This window comes from Epinephelus fuscoguttatus, linkage group LG14 (genome assembly GCF_011397635.1).
Source record: "Epinephelus fuscoguttatus linkage group LG14, E.fuscoguttatus.final_Chr_v1".
Classification (NCBI taxonomy): Eukaryota; Metazoa; Chordata; class Actinopteri; order Perciformes; family Serranidae; genus Epinephelus; species Epinephelus fuscoguttatus.
The window spans coordinates 15,130,719-15,150,445 of record NC_064765.1 but is presented as its reverse complement, the minus strand read 5'-3'; the positions used below and the strand labels follow the sequence as shown (position 1 = coordinate 15,150,445).

Here is a 19,727-nt window from a genome sequence, read left to right as displayed (position 1 = left end):
GTGCGGAGAATCCTGCACCTGCAGCTCCTTTTAAACACCACAGCCATGCAAATCACTAACCAGCCTGTCATTCATCCTCCCTCTGATGACACACACCTGCCAGAGGGGTGAGCTGCTCCACTGTGTGTGTGCATGCTCACATACAACACACACACTGGCTGACTGGCAGACAAGCAGAGTATTTTAATGTGGTATAGAACGTTTCTATCAAAAGACTTATTCCTACAGACATTTGCTACATTAAAGAAGCCCTAGAAAAGAAAATGTAATTAAAAGGAAACCTAAAAAACAACAACAGAACACATGTGACCTTTGGTCCACTGATGGATGGATGGATATGAGCTGCAGTTTATTACCTGACAAACTGAGGCATGTGCATGAACCCAGCTGTGATATTAAAGTCTCAAAACAGGATGCTTTCCTAAAAGAGTTGCAAATATTACTCGTTGAAAGTGTAATGAAGTCTCAGGGCAGTGAAATTAAGCAACTCAGTGTACCGACTGTGGTACAAGACCGAGACAAGACCAAGAGTTTGAGGGGTTGAGACTGAGTCAAGACTAAAACCAGATAAGTGCGAGTCCCAGACTGCATGATAATAAAACATGGAACATGCAAACCATCAAGGGTGGAGGTTTGCATATGAATGCTAAGGACATGACCCTGCCATTATTTTTAGAAGGACAGAATTGTCCCAATCATTTGAGCAAACCTGTTTACCCATTATTCTCATTCTAACACTTCTTTGCAAGAAGATACAGGACAAATCACATTGTGTATTGATTCAGTAGGGGATAGTGCATATTATTTTTCAATTCTGGCCTCATCAGAAGTGTTTTCAGGAAGTTTAGGTATTGAAGCTTCGATGAAGAGCAGTGCAAAGTCCCTTAAACTTTGTCTCATTCAGACATGTCTGTCAGATGGTCTAGAAGGACACGAAACCAGCAGAGCTATAATGTAATGCAGCAGCAGGCTCTACTCCTGAAACATTTCGACTCCATTCTCATTACATTAGGACTTTATTCTCATAATGTTTCCACTTTATTTTCGCTTCAACTTTATTTTTGACCTCTCAGAGAACAGTGAGATATGTTCTGAATGTGCATCAACTTTTGAAAAGTGAGCAGAAATCTTATGACCTAATACATATGACCTTTAAATTTTAGTCATTTTAAAATGAATTAAAATGAATTCATGAGGGAAAATGGGGAGTGCTGCACTGGGTTAAGGCCCCGTGAGGTTAGTTGTTAAAGAATCAGGTGCTCTTCAAGGATGCCACTTAAGGATAAAAAAGGACTGGCCGGTAAAACGCTCTGATGAAGACTCTCTAGTTGAAACACTTTGGTTATCTCTGTATTAATAAAAAAAAATTTCAGCTCCAGTCAAAGTGCCTTGGATGCATTTTTGTACTGCCTGCCTGCACTGTACTGAGCTGGCCAGTCGTTTTGTATCTTTAAAATGAACTCATGTATCAAATATTTGAAAGCTATACAAAATTCTTGAGAGCCTTACTCCATTTCATTCTATTATATTTTGTATTTTGTCACCTGTCACTTGGATTTTGTGATTTCCTTTACATAAATAAACACATTTCTACCATAAACTGGCGCATAAAGTTCCCCAGAATGCAGGAAATAAAGTGTTTGACACTCTTGACATGTCTTAGGGAAGGACCCCCAGACCCCACACCTAATATGTGTCCCTACCAGTGATGAAATTACACCCTTGCAAACTATAGACAATCTTAAAATTGATCTGAAACATCCACATTTATATAATAACCTATCACAGAATAGGTTGTAGCTTCACACTCCCTTAACTAGTACGAATGTCATTCTCTTACAGTGCTCCTTATCCATGGAATAATCTGCAAAAGACCTTAAACTTGGACACTCTGCCACCTTTATGGCTGTTTAAATGCCTTATTTCTGATCTTGCTTGATGCTTTTAACTATACATCTACACTTTAGTATGTTCGTCATCCTGTCTTTCTACTTTTAGCGATCATTTATTGCGATTGTTGTTTGTTGCTTTGTGTGATTTCATTGATACGTATGATGGTTCTTTGTTTGCGTAGTGATTGTTTTAATGTCTTTGTTCATGCTTGGCATCATTGAAAATGAGGGTCTCCCTCAGTTGATTTCCAGAGTCTTCCACTTCATTTGCCTCTTTTAATGCCATATTGTATATATATGTGTGTGTGTGTGTGTGTGTATCAGTGTGTCATGAGAAATGTCTTGCGGAAATCAAAAGGCAGTGCAAATCAACTTAACCATCTCTGTTCAACACTCTTTTTTGTACAGGCAGTTTCCCATGGCTGCGGTCTTATTGACTGGTCTTGACATATCATTCTGACTCCTTTTTGCCTCACACCGATACAAGACAAATAGACATGCAGTCAAGACCTCCTAAAAGATGTCTTGAGACTGATCTTGAGTACTGCAACAGTGGAGCATGGGTCACATAAAATGTGCAAATACTTTTCTGGCATAATTTAACCTGATTGAATTGGGTGAATCACAGGAAATTTGACTTGTAAATATTTCCTTTTGATGATCCATGGCTTCCCAACAACCACTACAAAGTCTGTTTGACTCTGGTTTGTTGAGCTCTCATGTAAAAAACCAGTCTGTTTTGAAAGACGTCGGCATCTCAGCCTGTGTCAGATCTCTCTGAATCCTCTCATCCACCGACCAGCACATTTACAAGGCAAATGCACGTTGTCTCTCTTCTTCTCTTCCACATTAAGAGCATAGACTGCACACTCAGATCAGGATGCAAGATATCTCCTTCCTCTATCCATTCATTAATCTTTCTTCCTTTCAGGCACGGCATGTGTATGAGTTTCAGTGTTTGGATGCAGAAAAGTGAATGATTGTCCACTCGTGCTCACGCTTTTCCTTATTCCTGGTTTGAGTCATCATCTGCTGCTGTTGGTCTTATCGCTGCTGCAGCTGTGTTGAATGCGACCATTCAGTCAGTGAGTGAGATGAGATCTGAGGCTGTAAATCAATCAGTGTCAGCTGATAAAGGACGATCTGGAAATGAATCCGCTGTATGAGATAATGCCTAAATAACATACTAAATATATCGACATGTCTTTATTTAGCCTGCCTCATGAAGATTAGTGATCCGTTGTCTCTGAGGGAAGTCTGGATACGTTTATGTTTCAGGGCCACTGTGGAAATGTTATTTTAACTTTTGTTTTTTCCCTAGCCATGCTGTAATTTTCCACAGAACTCTTTTTGCTCTTTGTAGTTTCTTGTGTCTCTGCATTTCAGATATTTTTAATATATATTTGGACAAATGTGTGATGTTTGAGGTTGATTTATCATTGACTGAAACCAAAACAGACAGACGTGACACCATAATAGTTCACTGGCACCACCTAGCTGTCTATGTCCTTCAAGACACACATGGCGTTTCCATCCGCAGCGCTACATTTTTAGCAGACAGGGCCTCAGTGGGAACTCAAACCCTGTCTTGCAAAGTGACAGTATACATGTACAGTATACCAGGCAGCAGTGAGGTCAAATGGTTGACCCGTACGTCACATGACCAAATGTCACAGGTTCAGCTGTGCCTTCACACATGTACAGGAGTCTCTATCTGCAAGATTTGCAAAGGTGTCGTAGTAATAAACAAGACAGAGAGACAGGCATTGCAAGCTGGATCAGGCTATAAACTCTGTGGCACTGATGGGTGCTGCTCTTTTTACCATCCTTTCTTAAAAAATTTATAAAATCAATTGTCTTCTTTGTGCAGCACTTTGCATCCAGCACTTTGATTGGCTGTTAAAAGACTACAGGAAACAGTGATGTCACTGCTAAAATAAGATGACAAATTACTCTCTCTGTTGCAGCTACACATTTGACATAAAACTGAATCGGAAAATGGAATCAATGTTTTTAGAGGACAGACAATTTTTACCCCGTTAAGCATCCTAGAAGAATCCCAAGGGATAGCTGTATAGCAATTAAATTAGAGATGTGCACAATTATTCGACTAGTCAATGCTATGTTGCTACCATTTTGACACCCATTTTGGGGTTTCCAGTCTCTTATAGAATTCATTTCAAGTTTTAATCACCTACAAGGCTCTCAACGATCTGGCACCGGAGTATATAACTGAGCTTCTCACACCATATCATCTAAACAGGCCCCTTGGGTCCTCTAGTCTGGGTCTTCTAACTGTTCCGGAGTCCAGGTTGAAGACAAAGGGTGATCAAGCCTTTTCCATTCTTGCTCCTCCGCTTTGGAACAGCCTCGCACTGAGCATCAGATCAGCTGACTCTGTTCACGCCTTTAAATCTCATCTGAACCCTTACTTTTACAGATTGGCCTTTCCTGACGCTTGATAGGCTTACTGTGTGTATGGGAGTGTGTGTATTTGCAGCCATGTGTACATGTATCCTTACAGGTATATATGTGTTTGAGTGTATACTGTATGTTGGTGACATATATGCTTGTGTCTTATTAGTATCACTTTTGTTCTGTATTTTCTTTGAAAAATGCTCTACAAACAAAGTTATTATTGTTATTACTGAGGTGTTGTCATGTTTTGTAGGATAATGTGCAATGTTCATAATGCACTGTGCGCAAAGCCAATGCAGAGCTCCAATTTGCCTATTTCAGTGGCCTTTAAAATACAATTTGGTAGGTAAAACATTGTCTCATTTTTGTTTTTAAAGGTCTTATGTCTTTATAAAATCAAATCCACTGCTCACCACACACGCTCACAGGAATTGTTATCCTTTGAAATTCCTCAGATTAGTTCGAAGTTTGGTAAATTAGCTTTTTGTTTCTTCGCACCAAACAGATCGAACAAATTACAAGAGGTATTTAAACAAGACAGGTATGTATTGTTAGATTGTTTCAAGTGTGTGCTTGATGATATGTTTGTTCTACAGTGTTGCTGCTTTGGTTAGTTGACATGATTTTCTACATTTTACTGTTTTATTGTTGCTGTTGTTAGCCTATGTATCTGTCCTTTACGGCAGACTCTATTCTAGTTAAATAACTTTTTTGTCTTTTTACTGTCATTTATAATCCTTGATAGACATTGCTGCAAGTTATTTTTAGTCTTTGTTTCATCACTTTATTGCAGTTACTGTTGAAGACTTGTACCCATCTGGCCCACTGAATGTGAACACAGGGCATTGCTGTAAAAGGGCTTCATGCTCAGTCAGTTTTCCCTGAATAAAATATGGTTTGATGAATAACGTTTTTGGACAATGTTCAAACTTACAAATTAAATTGTGCTCAATTTTGACTGAGTGTTTTCTTCACTGTAAATGAGTCAACTAGTGAGGAAATGAGTTCTTGAATACAAAATGATGCACACAACGGCAAATCTGAGTACCAAACTATATTTATTGTATACAGTAGTAAAAGACCACAAATAATGTACAAATCAGTAGAGAAACAAATAACATGACAAGACGTGGGCCCCGTTCTTCATACATTTACATGGCTTACCTCGAATGTTAGCCAGCTCAAAAGATCCTTGCCCGCTATCTCGGTTCTTCAAGTGCAAGTGGAAGGCTGTGTTGAAAAACTGTGCTCTTATTTTGTGAATCAGCAAAGCTAAAACCGGATCGCTACTTGTGACTTGGCTTGTGCAGAGGCACGTCCTCAAGAGTTTTAATGCTTATTGATGAATGACTGTGGGAAGGATGAGAGTTGGGGATCCTTAAATAAAGTTTATTTTTAGATTGATTTGAGCCAGAGAGGACAGTATTAATTCAAACAGCAAAAGCAGTACAGTGAAGCTCTTTCAAACACTCATGATAAATATTCAATTAAAACTGTTAAACTGTTGGGATTAACTTTTAAGTAGAACACATACAAATATAGAGCTGAACATGTCGTTAACTAATTACCGTTTAAAATTAACCTTTCTAATGTGGCTGGGCAAACTACACTTAAGCTTATGGAAACATTTTAAAGATTACTTGCAACTGGAGCTTGTGTTGCATCATTGTAAATACGGTATAATGCAAGAATTAATATTGCAACTGTCAAAATAACAGTGGGGTTCATACTGAGCCAAATTAAAGGGTTTTTTTGTGTTTTTTAATGTGTTGGTTTTATTTTTTGTTTTGTATGACTACTCCCCTGTTCAGTTACAACAACATGAACCAATAGTGACTCTTAAGGAAGGAAAGCCTCATCTGAAAATGAAATTAAAATCAGGTAACTGAAAAGTGTTGTCATGATCCAACTCACTCTGAATGAGCTTGCAGTTTCACAGGTTTTGAGCGCGAGGACTACGCGCTCCAACAGCTCTTGCATTTTTATCCAGACTGAACTGAAAATCCAAGCTCATGTCAGACCATCAACAATCAAACCAAGCCAACTTGGTTTTCTGCGTACGAAGAACGGGGCCCTGTGGGTACAGAACACTTATCTCCCAAACTCCATTGGTTGGCCTCCCTGCCCTCCCGATATGCAGCAAACTGCATGCATCCTTCTCCGAACTGTTAAATATTGGGAGACACTCATCACCACTTAACATACCGCCGCTGTTTGCATCACTGAAGTCGGGGTTTTGAACAAATGACCTGCTCTTTATACACGAGAAAACAGCTCGACAGTTGACACAGCGGTGAAAAGTGTCTTCAAGTTGTGTTAACAAAAACATACTGACTCACATTGGGTATCTTTGCTCAAACTGGAAGCTGCTCCAATTCAACACACGTCTAGAATCAGCTGTCCCATCAGCCTACACTCGCAAGGACAATACAGAGATGAGACAGCTGATCCCAAAACAGTGTTATGGAACCACCTTCCAGTTATCCACACCTGCAGCCCACCCTCTACGTTCACCCCCCAAAATGTAAAACCCACAAGCAGAGCCGCTTGTAAGAACACCATAGGGACAGGCCACTGGCCACTTTATCGCAAATAGGGATAGAAAACAAAAAGTTATATCTTCCACGTCAAACTACCCTTACACAGCCAGAACCCAACCAACTCCAACAAAGGATGAATTAAATTTCCCTCCCCCGAACAGGCATTTGTCTGTATGAGCGAATAATAGTCTGTACCACGCATACCCACAGAGAACCTCTCTATTAGTAGAAGTCAAAGAGGAAGCAAATAACATTAATGAAATACAAACTCCCTTAAAATGTGACAGTTTTGACCTTGCAGTTTTAGAGTGATCCAAGTACATCAAATATGAAATAGAAGTTCGGTCTTTGGAGTATTGGTCCAAGCCCCACAACTTTTATCTAACATCCACTCTGATACTTCTGTACAGAAAAACAAATCAACAAGCCCCCTGGGTGTTAATTCTTAAGAAAAAAAAAAAATCAAAAAAATACAAAAACATTGCAGAACTCTTTAGCAAAAGCACCTAAAATGCAGAGAGAATTAAAATACTTTTTTGACAGAAGAACAGGAGTCACTGTTCAGACAAGAAAAACAAAACAAACACGAAAGCGAAGTGAAATGGAAGGCGGGTGTGTATTAAGTTCAGATCGTGCTTCCACTTCAAAACATTTTCATGCCCAACTGACTGTGACCCCTGTACAAAAACTTGCAGAGCCTTCGCATTCGACCCCTGATGGATGAAAACCGTGACAAACTACTGGATACTAAGCTTTCACTGGAGAGTGAATGAGAAGCACTGACAAACCAGGAACAGCTGTGACGCGCTGTTGGTCCAATCACTGCCTGCGGTGCCAGACGGAAATGTTGTCCTGATTGGCTGGCGGAGTGACTGTTGACACGCACAAAAGTTCAATCCTGGCTGAGACAGTACATAAACAGCTGAGGAGCCCCCTCCCCCGACACACCTGACGAGAAAACCATGACAGACATCTTTAAACTGAAGAAATAATAATAATATTAATAATAATAATAATAATAATAATAACAATAACAGGCTGAGAGGAGCGATGGGGAGGGGAAGGACAGTGAAGGTGGCTGAGGGCGTGGTCTGAAGGTGGCCGTCGATGAGGTGGTGAGGGCTTAGCAGTGCCCGCCTGTCTGCTGCTGGAAAACATCTATGGTGTCTTCATCTTCCATCTCCAGCTGAGAGGAGCAGAAGGTTCAAGTTAGTGGATATAAACAATAACTGGACAGGTAAAATAATGCACATATGGAAATATAAGACCTGACAGACATTGAATGCCTGCAGTGTGCAGCCTATGTTACATAATCGTCCCTCAAATTGTGACAGGCTGCTCTATGGTGTGTAGAAAGATAATTTCCCTATGGTTTTAAGAGAATATAATGGGGGACAAAGCATTGTATCTTACCTGTGCAGGTGTATCCGTCTCATTGATAGGCTGGCCATCAAACCTGAACCTGATCTGCCTTATTGCGAGACCCTGCAGGAGCAACACAACAGACACAAGGATGAATCCATGCATCACTTACAAGGTGAAGTGTGCAACTAATAGGAAGGTTGACTGTGGTGTTACAGAAAATCCCAAATAATTGTATGCTTCTGGAGAGGAGGAAAGGTAAAAGCAGTTATTTGGGCTTTCAGCTCACCTGTCGTTCACAGTACGCCTTCATTAGTTTGCTGAGCGGTGTGTGTCTTTTGATTTTGAACTGGACCACCGACCCATCTTGCCCTGCAACCTTTAGGTTGATGTGATCGTTCTCGGTCTTCACTCCCTCCTGCAGAGACAAAGGGGTTTGACATCAGGTAAGCCAGCAGAGTGCAGGTGACAGAGAGCACAGACAGTACACTACAGTCACAGACCTACTGTATAAACAGTGCACTGTTAGAAAGCTAATGCTAGCTAAGCTACCAGACTGCAAGCCACCTATTACATTAGCTGCAACTTTAAAAGACATTTCAATGTAAATGCGATGTGTGGTGAATTAATGGTAACAGTGCTGTGTAGATATTTTAGCCAAAACAAACTTACATTGAGCAGAATAACGCAGTCAGGTCTCAATATGTTGCTTCAACCACAGATGCTAACGTTAGCATGATTAGCTCCGGGCTAGCTAGCTGGCACGGCTGCCCTTTGAGACTGATGCTGGGTATAGCTGCCGGCTAACGCTGCTAGCTGTTTTGTTTTGTTGTACTGGGGCACAACAAGCACCGGTATATTGGAAAACAACAATAAAAACACGGCTACTGTAGTTTTTATATTCGTGCGTCACCTCCATTAGCGCTCTTTTGTCGCTGCAGCAGTTGCGGCATTTGCGGCGTTGCGGACACAACGTTAACGTGGTCCCGTTTCGACAAAGAAAAAAATCCGCAAATGACAATCATGGTGTAATGGACGTTTCTGCTCCCAATCTTCGAGACTATGTCTAATAGGAGAGTGTATCTCATATTTCCATCTACAGGGTGATGTGTAGGAGCATATAAATGTAAATAAGGATGTGCGGGCGCTCATTCATTTGCGAAACAAACACTGCGCCGATTCAGAGAAACGTGCAAACCAGGCCATTTTAGATTGCACATCTGAGAAATGGTTTGGCAGGAGCTCGACTGAGCCATCGCTACAAATCCACAGCTTTTAAAAGGTTTAAATCTTACCTTTGGCTTTTCCTCTGACATCCTGGCTGTATTTTGTGTGCGGGGCTTCAGGAAAATCGGTTAATTGAGCGTTATTTGTCTTTCTGCCGCCTTCTGTCCTCTCCTCTGCTCCGCTGACGGGTGCGCGCTTTGGACCGCCGTTACAAATATATGATTGGACCTGAGGAGACCACGTTATTAAACAGCGGGAGCGCGGACGCGGGAGCGCGCACCTATGCAAAATACGCGAGCACGCGAGCTGAAGAGCCTACCAAGGCAATGCCGGGACAAAGCATGTGTTTATATTTGTTTTAAAAAGTCACAAATGTCTATAAATAATGTTAAATGAAGTCACGACAAAAAAAACCCCAAATGTGACAATGTGTGACTAACATGTACAGCATTGTTCTATTTCAATTTTCTAGTGCAAAAACAGTGTTTGACATGCAATTTTTTTTCTTAAGCACAGGCAACTGCTTAAATTCCTGTTACATGTAACCGACTGTGCTTTTTAACAGGTCTTGAATTGAGAATAAATACAAGGCACAAAAGTACATGGCAAAAGACTAAGCCAGGGATACTTAACTTGCTTTGCATGAGGTGGCCACTTTTGCAAAATGACAGGTGGCCAGGGGCGTTTCTAAGGGTGCTTTCACACCTGCCCTGTTTGGTTCAGTTCAGTCAAACTCAAGTACATTTGCACCCTAAGTGTGGTTCGTTTGGGCAGGTGTGAACACAGCAAATGCAATCAGATGTGCACCAAAACAACCAGACTGAGACCTTCTTGAAGAGGTGGTCTTGGTCTGGTTACAAACAAACTCTGGTGCGGTTTGTTTGTGGTGAGAATATGTTCCGACCTTGATCTGAACCAACTGCAGTCACATGACACATTGTTTGGGTTAAACATGAGCGTGTTACAGTCCTGGAGGATTATTAATGTGCACCTCCTCCTGTACTGCCTTAATATGCACATTCAGCACATCCAATGCATCAAAACATTGTTTTCTAGTTGGAGCCACGCCTCGTTTTCAAACTGTATGGTTTGACTAAAATGAACAATGACAGCAATATAGTCCACGATGAGCAGCGCTAAAATCAACCTGCGTAGTTGTCGCTCCATTGTGACATTAGAAAGTGTTCTTCATTCTTCTTCAATTCTTCAATGTTTTGTTTACTTCCTGGATTTTTCCCACATGGAAATTCTTGTAAATGCTGCCGTGAGAACACGAACCAACTCTAGGCAATTATGCAACTTTGTAACAAAATTAGTCCCTGATTCAGACCAAAGCAAGACGACTCTAAGTCTGAAAGCACCTTAAGATTTGAGGACATTTAGGGCTCACCCTGGACCTCTGTTGGGGGTCAGGGGGATCCACCCCTGGAACTTTTTTTGGATAAACAAGGTCCCTGGAACCTAATTTATATTAAAAGTCAATCCATCCATCCATTTTCAACCACTTATCCAAAGCCGGATCGCGAGGGCAGCAGGCCAAGCAAAGCACCCCAGACGTCCCTCTCCCCAGCAACACTTTCCAGCTCCTCCTGGGGGACCCCAAGGCATTCCCAGGCCAGACAAGATATATAATCCCTCCAGCGTGTTCTGGGTCTGCCCTGGGGCCTTCTACCGGTGAGATGTGCCTGAAGCACTTCTAACGGAAGCATCCTGATCAGATGCCCAAACCGCTTCAACTGATCCCTTTTGACCAAAGGGGCAGCAGCTCCACTTTGAGCTCCCTCCAGATAGCCAAGCTCCTTACCCTATCTCTAAGGCTGAGCCTAGCCACTTCTCTGAAGAAAGTCATTTTGGCCACTTGCATCCATGACCCCATTCTTTCGGTCATTACTCATAGCTCACGACCATAGGTGAGGGTTGGGACGTAGATGGACCAGTAAATCGAAAGATTTCAATTTTCAATTTCCTATACTAAAAGTGCAAACTATAGAATTAATTTATGCTAAGAATACATTCTGATATCCCAACAGTATTTGGGATAAAATGGGCAAAAATTATTTTGGACACAATAAAAATGTTCTTTACTTCACACAGCAGGTGTCAGCCTTTAGCCTCTAAAGCGGTGGTTCCCAACTGGTCCAGCCACTGGGTCCGGATCTCTCCCAAGTCACTGGTTCAAGGTCCACACAGTAATAACTATCCAGCGTCACTGAATTAGTTTGCTGTCTCTGTCAAATAGCTGTCCGTGAGTCACTCACTCTACAGCAGGACACGGCACTCCAAAATGAAAGCTCTGTGCTGGAAAATAAATTGTGTTTTTTAGGAACTTCACACATTCACGTGTCACTTGCTGTCCATTCAGAATGGACCCGTGACCCAGCAGTTAGGAACCACTGCTCTAAAGACCTTTAGTGAGGTGTTTTCAGCATTTAAACTCCTCCAAGCGAAGTACTGTATTGACAGCCACCACAGTTTTAATCAATTAACTTTCACTTTATAACTGAAGACACAAAATATAAGGCAGAAAACTGTGATTCTAATAAAAGCACAACAGAGGAAATACACAAACAATAAAAGTCCAGTGCTACAAAGGAATTCGTGATTAGTCCAAAGTCTTTTATTGGCTTGTGTCTCTACAGGATATACAGGCAAATGTAGAATTAGGCAGACTTCAATCCAACTTTAGGATCAACACATTCAACTCAAGGTAATGGATACTTTCTGCGGGTGAAGATAAGATTTAATGTTGACCAAATCTAAAGCCTTGAAAAAATCTTTTCTGTTAGTGGAACATACAGCAGTAAGACAATAAATATGGCCTCCTATACATGTCAGAATAGGAATGAGTCCATTTGAAACAAGAGAATAATCACACAAAATACAAAAATAGGTTCTTATTTTCTACGTACGTATATCACTAAATCAGCAGCAGCTCAGAGGAGCAAAACAGATGAAACTTGTAGATGCAACAGATTTTTTTGAGCAAAAGGAAAGAATTATTCAATGGATTCTTTTTCTATCTGTACAAGTCAATGCTACAAGACCTAACCTAATAAATAGTATAAGCAGACTGATGCTATATAGCCACAGGATAGACCGTTATAGTCTTGAAGAACAATGCTGACACTTTGGTTACAGCCTCTCAGGTCATCACATTGAACACAACATTCCTGTTCATCGGCCAGACAAGACTTTCTATACAAAACTGATTTCACCTTCCTAAAATTCTCTTAGTCATAGTTTACAGTAATTATCATGCGTTTACTCACAACCACAAGAGAGTTAACTGATGTTTGTCGTATGAGGGCAAACAGAAGGGTGGTGGTGTAAATCTCAGATCCTCTCATGCAAATTTGGAGTATGGATTTTGTCCACTCAGACCTGTGGAAACAAACACCCAAAATGAGTTTAGTTAATTCTCTTATCAAAAGATCAGACACTCACATTCAGCATTAGGAACAAAACAACATGTCTGCACTACTATTATGTGCACATGTGTATAAAAGAGAAAAGAAAGTGTGTCAGCGAGTGAGAGCTCACCATATTTCTTCCTGATATCGTCATGCCTCTGTTTCATTTCTGCCCTCCTGTAAGAACAAAACATTCCCGTCTGAGCAACACAATGACTGATAATATTTTTCATACTCTCAAACCAAAAGTCGTCTGGCCACAAACCAGTTTGGGCTGGTGACAGTGTGTGACGTGTGCTTTTGTGGTGTGCTATGAAGGGAACTGATATGAATCATGACCAACAATAGAACAGGAGAGCTGGTGCGTCAGGTGCTTTGTCGTTAGCACACCACGAGACAAACCTGTAGATTGAGACAATTAGGAGACTACCTGAAAGCAGTGGCATGGGCGTTTGTACTGTAAGGACAAATATAAACAAATACTGTAAATCCCTGGTGAATCAAAACGTCAGCTGGACTTAACTCAAACTTTATTTGCCTAAAGAAGGCGCTGCCACGACTGAGCAAACTAATCTGCGCACAGCACTCACAGGCCACCCAGAGTGAGTCAGTCATTACAGTTTACAGCTGATCGCTGCAGTGTCACGGGAGAAAGTTACAGGCTGAAAGGGCTCTCTTTATGGAAACAATATCAGGCCAAAGTATAGCAGGGAATAAACACAAGCAGGGTGAAGCAGCATGGATGAGGAAGTGTCAGGTTTTTTTCATGGGTGGAGAAAGCTCTGCGCAGAGAAACTGTTCTTGATAAACCTGTAAACTTTCTTGATAAGAGAGCTTGGAAAAGGTGGTGGCAATGGAGGAAGGGCAGATTGCATGCAACAGTGCATTGCTCCACCACTGGCCAAACTCAATCAAGATGCAACCTGATAATAGGACTGAATTGCTTTTGTGTTTTACGCCATTATAAACCATTTTAATTGCAAATTCAAGTCCACCTAATCCACCTGAGGCTCCAGAGGTTACTTGGTGAGAATGACGCCGTCTCCTGAACCATGTTTTTGCACAGGAGAGCTACTGATAGACTATGAATATAAATATACACTCACAAAAGAAAAAACAGTGTCTATTTGCATCGGGTGAGAGAAGTCACACTGCAGCTATTGAGCTATTTACACCCACCATTACAATGCATTATTATGGATCCCACTGTGAGCTGTGAGTGGCTAGTGCTGGTCACGTTGACACGTCTAAGTTAGAAGCAGTTAGTATTAGGGTAAAGAGGTCATGGTCTCAGATATTTTCTGGGATTTAAGTGGTGAATTTATGAGACAAAAAAATACAAATGTGCTGCCAGGAAGTCAGGTGACATGGTATACAGTCCAAAACAGTAGCAAGACATGGTGGCTAAGTGGGTTAAGCACAGGACATACATACTGAGGTTCAAATCCTGTGTGAGTCAAAAATGATGGCTGATCCATTTAAGACCTTGTTGACTTATTATTTTCAGGTTTTAAAATGAACAAAGCTGCTGAATTTCACACTGTACATAAACATTAGCAGAATAGCTTAAGACAGTGGTTCCCAACTGGGGGGTCGTGGTCTAAAAATGGGTCGCAGGTCCACTCTTAATAGACTGCAAGTGACTAGTGAACATGTCAAGTTTATAAAAAACACACTTTATTTTTGAAGTACAGTGGATTTCTGGCACAAGCTTTTATTGTGAAGTGCCGTTTCCTGCTGTAGAGTGAGTGAATAACAGAGACAGCAAAATAGCTTGGTGACATGGCCAAGCGCAAGTATGACACTGAATATGTTAAACTGTATGGACATTGAACTAATGACTAAGGAGAAATCTGGACCCTGTGGCTGGACCAGTTGGGAACCACTGACTTAAGAGACCCATTTACATTAATGTCATATTCTGTGTTGCTAGGACGCCCAGGAGTGCAAATAGCCACATTTGCTATTAGCACCCTGGTGTAAATAGCATTGTTGGCTATGGACACCTGGGTGCTAATAGCATCTGCCATTAGCAAACCAGGTCAGGCTTGAACCTGTATCACACACACTCAACGTCGCATTCACAGAACATTGTTCCTCACCTTTCTTCCTGCTTGGTTTTCATCTTATTGGCCTGTCTCTGCATCTTGGCTTCGAACCTCTTGGATCTGACACACAAACACAAGACCAAAGTTAGAGTTATGGTTAAAAAGGTCAAGGGGAAGTACACAGTGTGTGTGTGTTGAGTGAGGACACCTAAAGGCTGAAATTTCCCAGCATAGTACACGCAGATCACGATCACATGATATCACCTTGTAATGAATTTAGCTCCAGACTAACATGAAGAAAGTTACTTGACAGGGTGACAAAGGAAGTAATCCATGGTCAGGGGCCCCAAGTGTCACCCCTGGCTTTTACATGCAAAATGCCACTCAAAGAGATGCCTACTGACCAGGAAGAGACTCAAAATGACCACAAAGAAACATAAAAGGCTACAAAAAGACCAAAACTACTACAAAGACATGCAAAGAGACCACAGAAAGACTCATAACGACTGTGAAAAGGGGCAAAAAACCCACAAAGAAATGCAAAACAACAACAAGAAGAGGCAAACAACTGTAAAGTCTCCATGTTTTGCTCCTTTGTAGGAGAGGTGATGGGGCCTTTTGCATGTCTATACCCAGGGGCCCATCATCTTAAAGTCATGCTCTGGCCTTAAACACACCAAACCCATACTTAAACCCTGCTTTGTGACAATAAGTGTGTACCTAAGGCTAACCGTCTCTAACCTCAACAGCCTAAATGTAACTTGGATCACTGACAAGCCACAAATAAAACTTTATCATTATCCAAACCACCCTGGAGGGACCACTGTTGCCATTCTACTGAGCAAAGTAGCTGTGTGCTGCCTATGTTGATAAAGGGGTGGTAGAGGGTAAGACAGATATTTATAGAAACAAAACTGAAAGGGGTGAGTGGGAGGGATGGAAAATCCAGGAAGCACATTAACCACAATACCTGATTTTCATCTAAATACTTAAAACATTTACAATAGATATGTTCTTACTGCTCAAAAAGTGTGTGATTTTGGATTTAATTCTCCTTCAAATACACTCGTGAAGAGTCAGTATTTAAAAATAATAACTGTTTTTGTTATTTTAAGTGTCTATATTATTTTGTTACTGCCTCAAATTGCAGTTACTGTAAAAGACAGGTTACAGTACACAGTCCTCCACTTAAAGTCCATCATATAAATACTCTATAAATACAGCTGCAGATTCCTTTCATCTTCATCTCTCACAGAGCGATAGGCTGACTGCACACTCACCCGAAGTTCTCACACTTGCAGCAGCAGAACAGGCAAACCAGAAGGGCGATGATGATGATTCCTCCGATCACTGCCAAGGTGATTATCAGAGTCTGGAAGTTCACTACAGATAGAGAGAGAAACACAATGACAAAGTTATGCAGGAGTCCACAGTCACAGATCGTAAAAAACATGCTGTACCTTTTCTTTTCTTTGTGTCTTCCTGATCTAATCTCTCTGATCTTCGTATGTATATTACAAGGTGACTATAATTGACTGCAGCACTCACATCTACTTGTAATGTTTGATTGTGCTGTTATTTTTAGGATGTGAGACATTAGGACAAATAGGACCATCCAAGCAGCACGTAAATGCATGCATTCACAAAAAAAACCCGAACTGACTTTAGCTTCTCAAATGTGATTTGCTTATTTTCTCTATCTTGTATTGTTATAAGTTCATTATCTTTGTGTTTCGGACTGTTGGTCTCTGAAGAGATCCATCTTAGACATTTTTCACTATTTTCTGATGTTTCATAGACTGAATGAACAACAAACAATTTTTACTGGCAGTGCCACATCAGACAAATGTAGCTGAGTAACCTGTGACATTTGGTGGAGTTAAAGTATAAAGATGCACAAAATGGAAACTTTCAAATAATGTACACATGCCACAGAACTGTGCTTGATATATAATAATTGCTTTTTGTACAGTAACTGATCAGTTAAATCAGGGATGTCAAACATATGACCCGTGGGCTAGAACCAGTCCGCCAAAGGGTCCAATTCAGCCCACTAGATGACGAGATTAAGAGGTGCCAGGTTTCAGGAGCAAGTTAACCAATGTGTTACCTACTTTATGTAAAATTCTGCGTCAGATGCTTTTCCACCCTGACCAGAATACAGTTCTCTGATATAACAATCAACACTTACTGTGACCATGTTTAAAGAAATTGAACATTGTGGAAAAATATTGTCAATGAGCAGCTTCAGTTCAAAAGAATCTGTAACAGGAAATGTGTGGATAAATGCACACGTTATGACAGTGAGATGGAGACTGACTGAATGTGGGAAAATTGAGACATACTTATTTTTCTCGAAACATCTCAGGCTGTTTATCTGTTTTGTAAAAGGATGATCATCTACAGAATGCACTTATTTCTTTACACAAAGTAAAGGGAAAATATTGGAGCTGATTGTACTTAAGGGTTAATGTGCGATCGTTTTACTGGTCCGGCCCATCTAAGATCAAAGTGGGCTGTACGTGTCCCATGAACAAAAATGAATTTGACACCCCTGTCTTGCCTTGAGTTTTTTAGGGAGGTCTTTGTAGCTTTAAGCTTCCAGCCTCTCCAGCGCAAGCTTTTCTTTAGTTTAAATTAATAAAAATCTGAGTATATGTAAAGTGTGATTGTATATATGTGAATGTCTATGTGGGTCTGTGTGTGTGCTCTCTTACTCCAGCAGAGGCCCCAGCGTGCATCGTTCAGCGGACAGAGTGAATGGGGTGGAAGGATGGTCCTCACTGGGTATGTAACACACGACTTGGTGGTGATGCACCAGAGACACTGTAAAGATACGAAAGCACATGATGGCCTCTGTATTGTTTGGACAAACAATGATTTCTGAGGTATTCAGGGCACTTGAAGGATACATAACATGCACACATAAAGTAGAAAATGGAGGAGGAAGGTGGGAGTGGATGACAGATCAGTTACTCCCCAAACCAGTCTAACAGGTGTGGAGGTGGAGGAGGAGTCGCTGGCTATGGTTGCTCCAAATTTGACGTTTCTTTCTTCATCACACACACACACACACACACACACACACACACACACACACACACTCAAATTGCAGAGGGAAATCAACCCAGCTGAAACAAAAGCTTTTCTCCCAGGACGTACCGTCACATTTTTCAGACATTCCTCACAGCTTGTCCCATTCTTTGTCTCGCACACTGTGGGGAAAAAAAACAAGCCACTTGTTTAGTACTTCCACAGAGTGTAAATAAGGGAGTGAACTCAGTCAACATGTCACTCAGACGCACAAACACAGAGAGTTTTGGCTGGAAAACACCATGAGAAGCAGATTAAAAACGAGGCCTGTTCTCGCTGTGGTTTCTGTAACTACTGCTAATCCTCCTGAGACATTTTTCCATGGAGACACACAGCGCAGTAAACACACAGGCTTCACACCAGTCATGTTATTATCAGAAGACTGCACAGGACAACAGCTGGGTTTGTCTAAGAGGAGCCGTGTTTCTGTAAAACTGGGGTGTAAACAAACAAAGTCTCTTTCTTGTATGCTGGGTTTATTTGTAGCTACTCCTGCCCGAACAGAAACCTGAGGGGGGTTGTGAAATGAAAAGAGACTCATTGTTCCTGCTGAGAGGTCTCAACAATACAGATATTAAACTAACAGACACAATGATGTCAATGCAATCACAGTTTATTTTGTTTTTAAAGCTTTCTTTCTCATATTTTATGGGAAATAATCTTAAACCAGAGACAATTGAGGTGTAATCTGGGACCAACACAGCTCAAATTAAGTTTTTCAGTTGCGTGATGTCCTGTTATATTCTTATTTTCTTTACAGAAGGAGTAAAACACAAAAGAGTTGAAACAACACTGACCTAAAAAGAGAATTCAGGGCCAAAGAAAGGCTTCAATAAATCAGGTGACATTTCTATCACTGACTTTTTAGGTATCTAAAAGCGATCATTTTAAATTATGAGATTATTTCTTAGCAGCCATGAATTCCTCAATCACCACAGACTCACTGATTCCCACTCCTACCGTGGTTAGGTGTTGTAGACTGGGCGAAAACCGTCGCCAAACCGAAGACAAGCAGCAAAGCAGCGACAACAACCCGTGAATCCATCATCACACCGCTCGGACGCAGATTATTCCAAATGTTATTCCTCAGACTTTTCGTCTGAAGAGATTTGAGACACCTGTGAGTGCAGAAACAGGAAACGTTTGGGCTGCCGAAACTCGAGAGGTGAACTTGCCGAGAAGGAACCAAAGGCTGAATCTTGACGCACGCTCATTACGCACCAAAGAGAAAGGAGGGGAGGCGTGTGTGTGCTTCTGGGTGCGTGTTTTCCTTGGCTGTAGAACGAATTCTGCACCTGAGTCAGTGGCGTAAGGAAGTTAAGAAGGGCCTCAGTGCACAGTATTGTGAGGGGCTCCTCATGCACGCTATTGTGCATGTCCTCATGGTTGCATGTCTGACAAAAATATCAAATAAAGTAAGAAATTAATAATTTAATGTAATAGTTTTTAAAGTCTATATATAGATTGTATACCTACCTTTGATAAAGAAAGCATGTGTTTGTTTAGATAGCCACTGACTATATAAAAAATCAAAAGAAAAAGAAAACCATGGAGCCATGATGGGTTTGCCTTTTTGAAGACGTATATAGCAAATGACACTGTTTTTAGAGTAATATAATTGTAGGGCTATCAAGAAATTAAATTAACTCATTAATTTTATGCTCTGTGATTAATTAATCTAAATTATTCACATGCATCAATTGTTCCTGTAAATTTTTTTTTTTTTTTTTTTTTTTA

The 19,727-nt window shown here is 40.9% G+C and overlaps 2 protein-coding genes across 2 annotated transcripts; both read right to left on the bottom strand.

The window, feature by feature from the left end:
* Positions 1 to 5,349: 5,349 nt before the first annotated feature.
* sumo3a (small ubiquitin like modifier 3a) lies at positions 5,350 to 9,665 on the bottom strand. Its single transcript, XM_049596366.1, has 4 exons — positions 9,508 to 9,665; positions 8,502 to 8,630; positions 8,264 to 8,335; positions 5,350 to 8,036 (listed from the first exon to the last, which is right to left on the bottom strand). Exons 1-4 carry the CDS (start codon positions 9,526 to 9,528, stop codon positions 7,974 to 7,976), a joined length of 285 nt encoding a protein of 94 aa, XP_049452323.1. The 5' UTR covers positions 9,529 to 9,665; the 3' UTR covers positions 5,350 to 7,973.
* A 2,369-nt stretch (positions 9,666 to 12,034) lies between these two features.
* pttg1ipa (PTTG1 interacting protein a) lies at positions 12,035 to 19,218 on the bottom strand. Its single transcript, XM_049596946.1, has 7 exons — positions 18,951 to 19,218; positions 18,060 to 18,112; positions 17,615 to 17,723; positions 16,178 to 16,280; positions 14,952 to 15,017; positions 12,980 to 13,026; positions 12,035 to 12,820 (listed from the first exon to the last, which is right to left on the bottom strand). Exons 1-7 carry the CDS (start codon positions 19,036 to 19,038, stop codon positions 12,783 to 12,785), a joined length of 504 nt encoding a protein of 167 aa, XP_049452903.1. The 5' UTR covers positions 19,039 to 19,218; the 3' UTR covers positions 12,035 to 12,782.
* Positions 19,219 to 19,727: the final 509 nt, after the last annotated feature.

What these genes read in the sequence shown, in the direction of transcription:
- sumo3a (XM_049596366.1), bottom strand. Translation starts at nt 9,528, where the DNA reads ATGTCAGAGGAAAAGCCAAAG. An exon ending in TGTCAGAGGAAAAGCCAAAG is followed by an intron (nt 8,631 to 9,507) that starts GTAAGATTTAAA and finishes TTGTCTCTGCAG; the next exon opens with GAGGGAGTGAAGACCGAGAA. An exon ending in AGACGGATACACCTGCACAG is followed by an intron (nt 8,037 to 8,263) that starts GTAAGATACAAT and finishes TGCTCCTCTCAG; the next exon opens with CTGGAGATGGAAGATGAAGA.
- pttg1ipa (XM_049596946.1), bottom strand. Translation starts at nt 19,038, where the DNA reads ATGATGGATTCACGGGTTGTTGTCGCTGCTTTGCTGCTTGTCTTCGGT. An exon ending in TGCAAGTGTGAGAACTTCGG is followed by an intron (nt 15,018 to 16,177) that starts GTGAGTGTGCAG and finishes TTTGTGTGTCAG; the next exon opens with ATCCAAGAGGTTCGAAGCCA. An exon ending in AAAACCAAGCAGGAAGAAAG is followed by an intron (nt 13,027 to 14,951) that starts GTGAGGAACAAT and finishes TTGTTCTTACAG; the next exon opens with GAGGGCAGAAATGAAACAGA.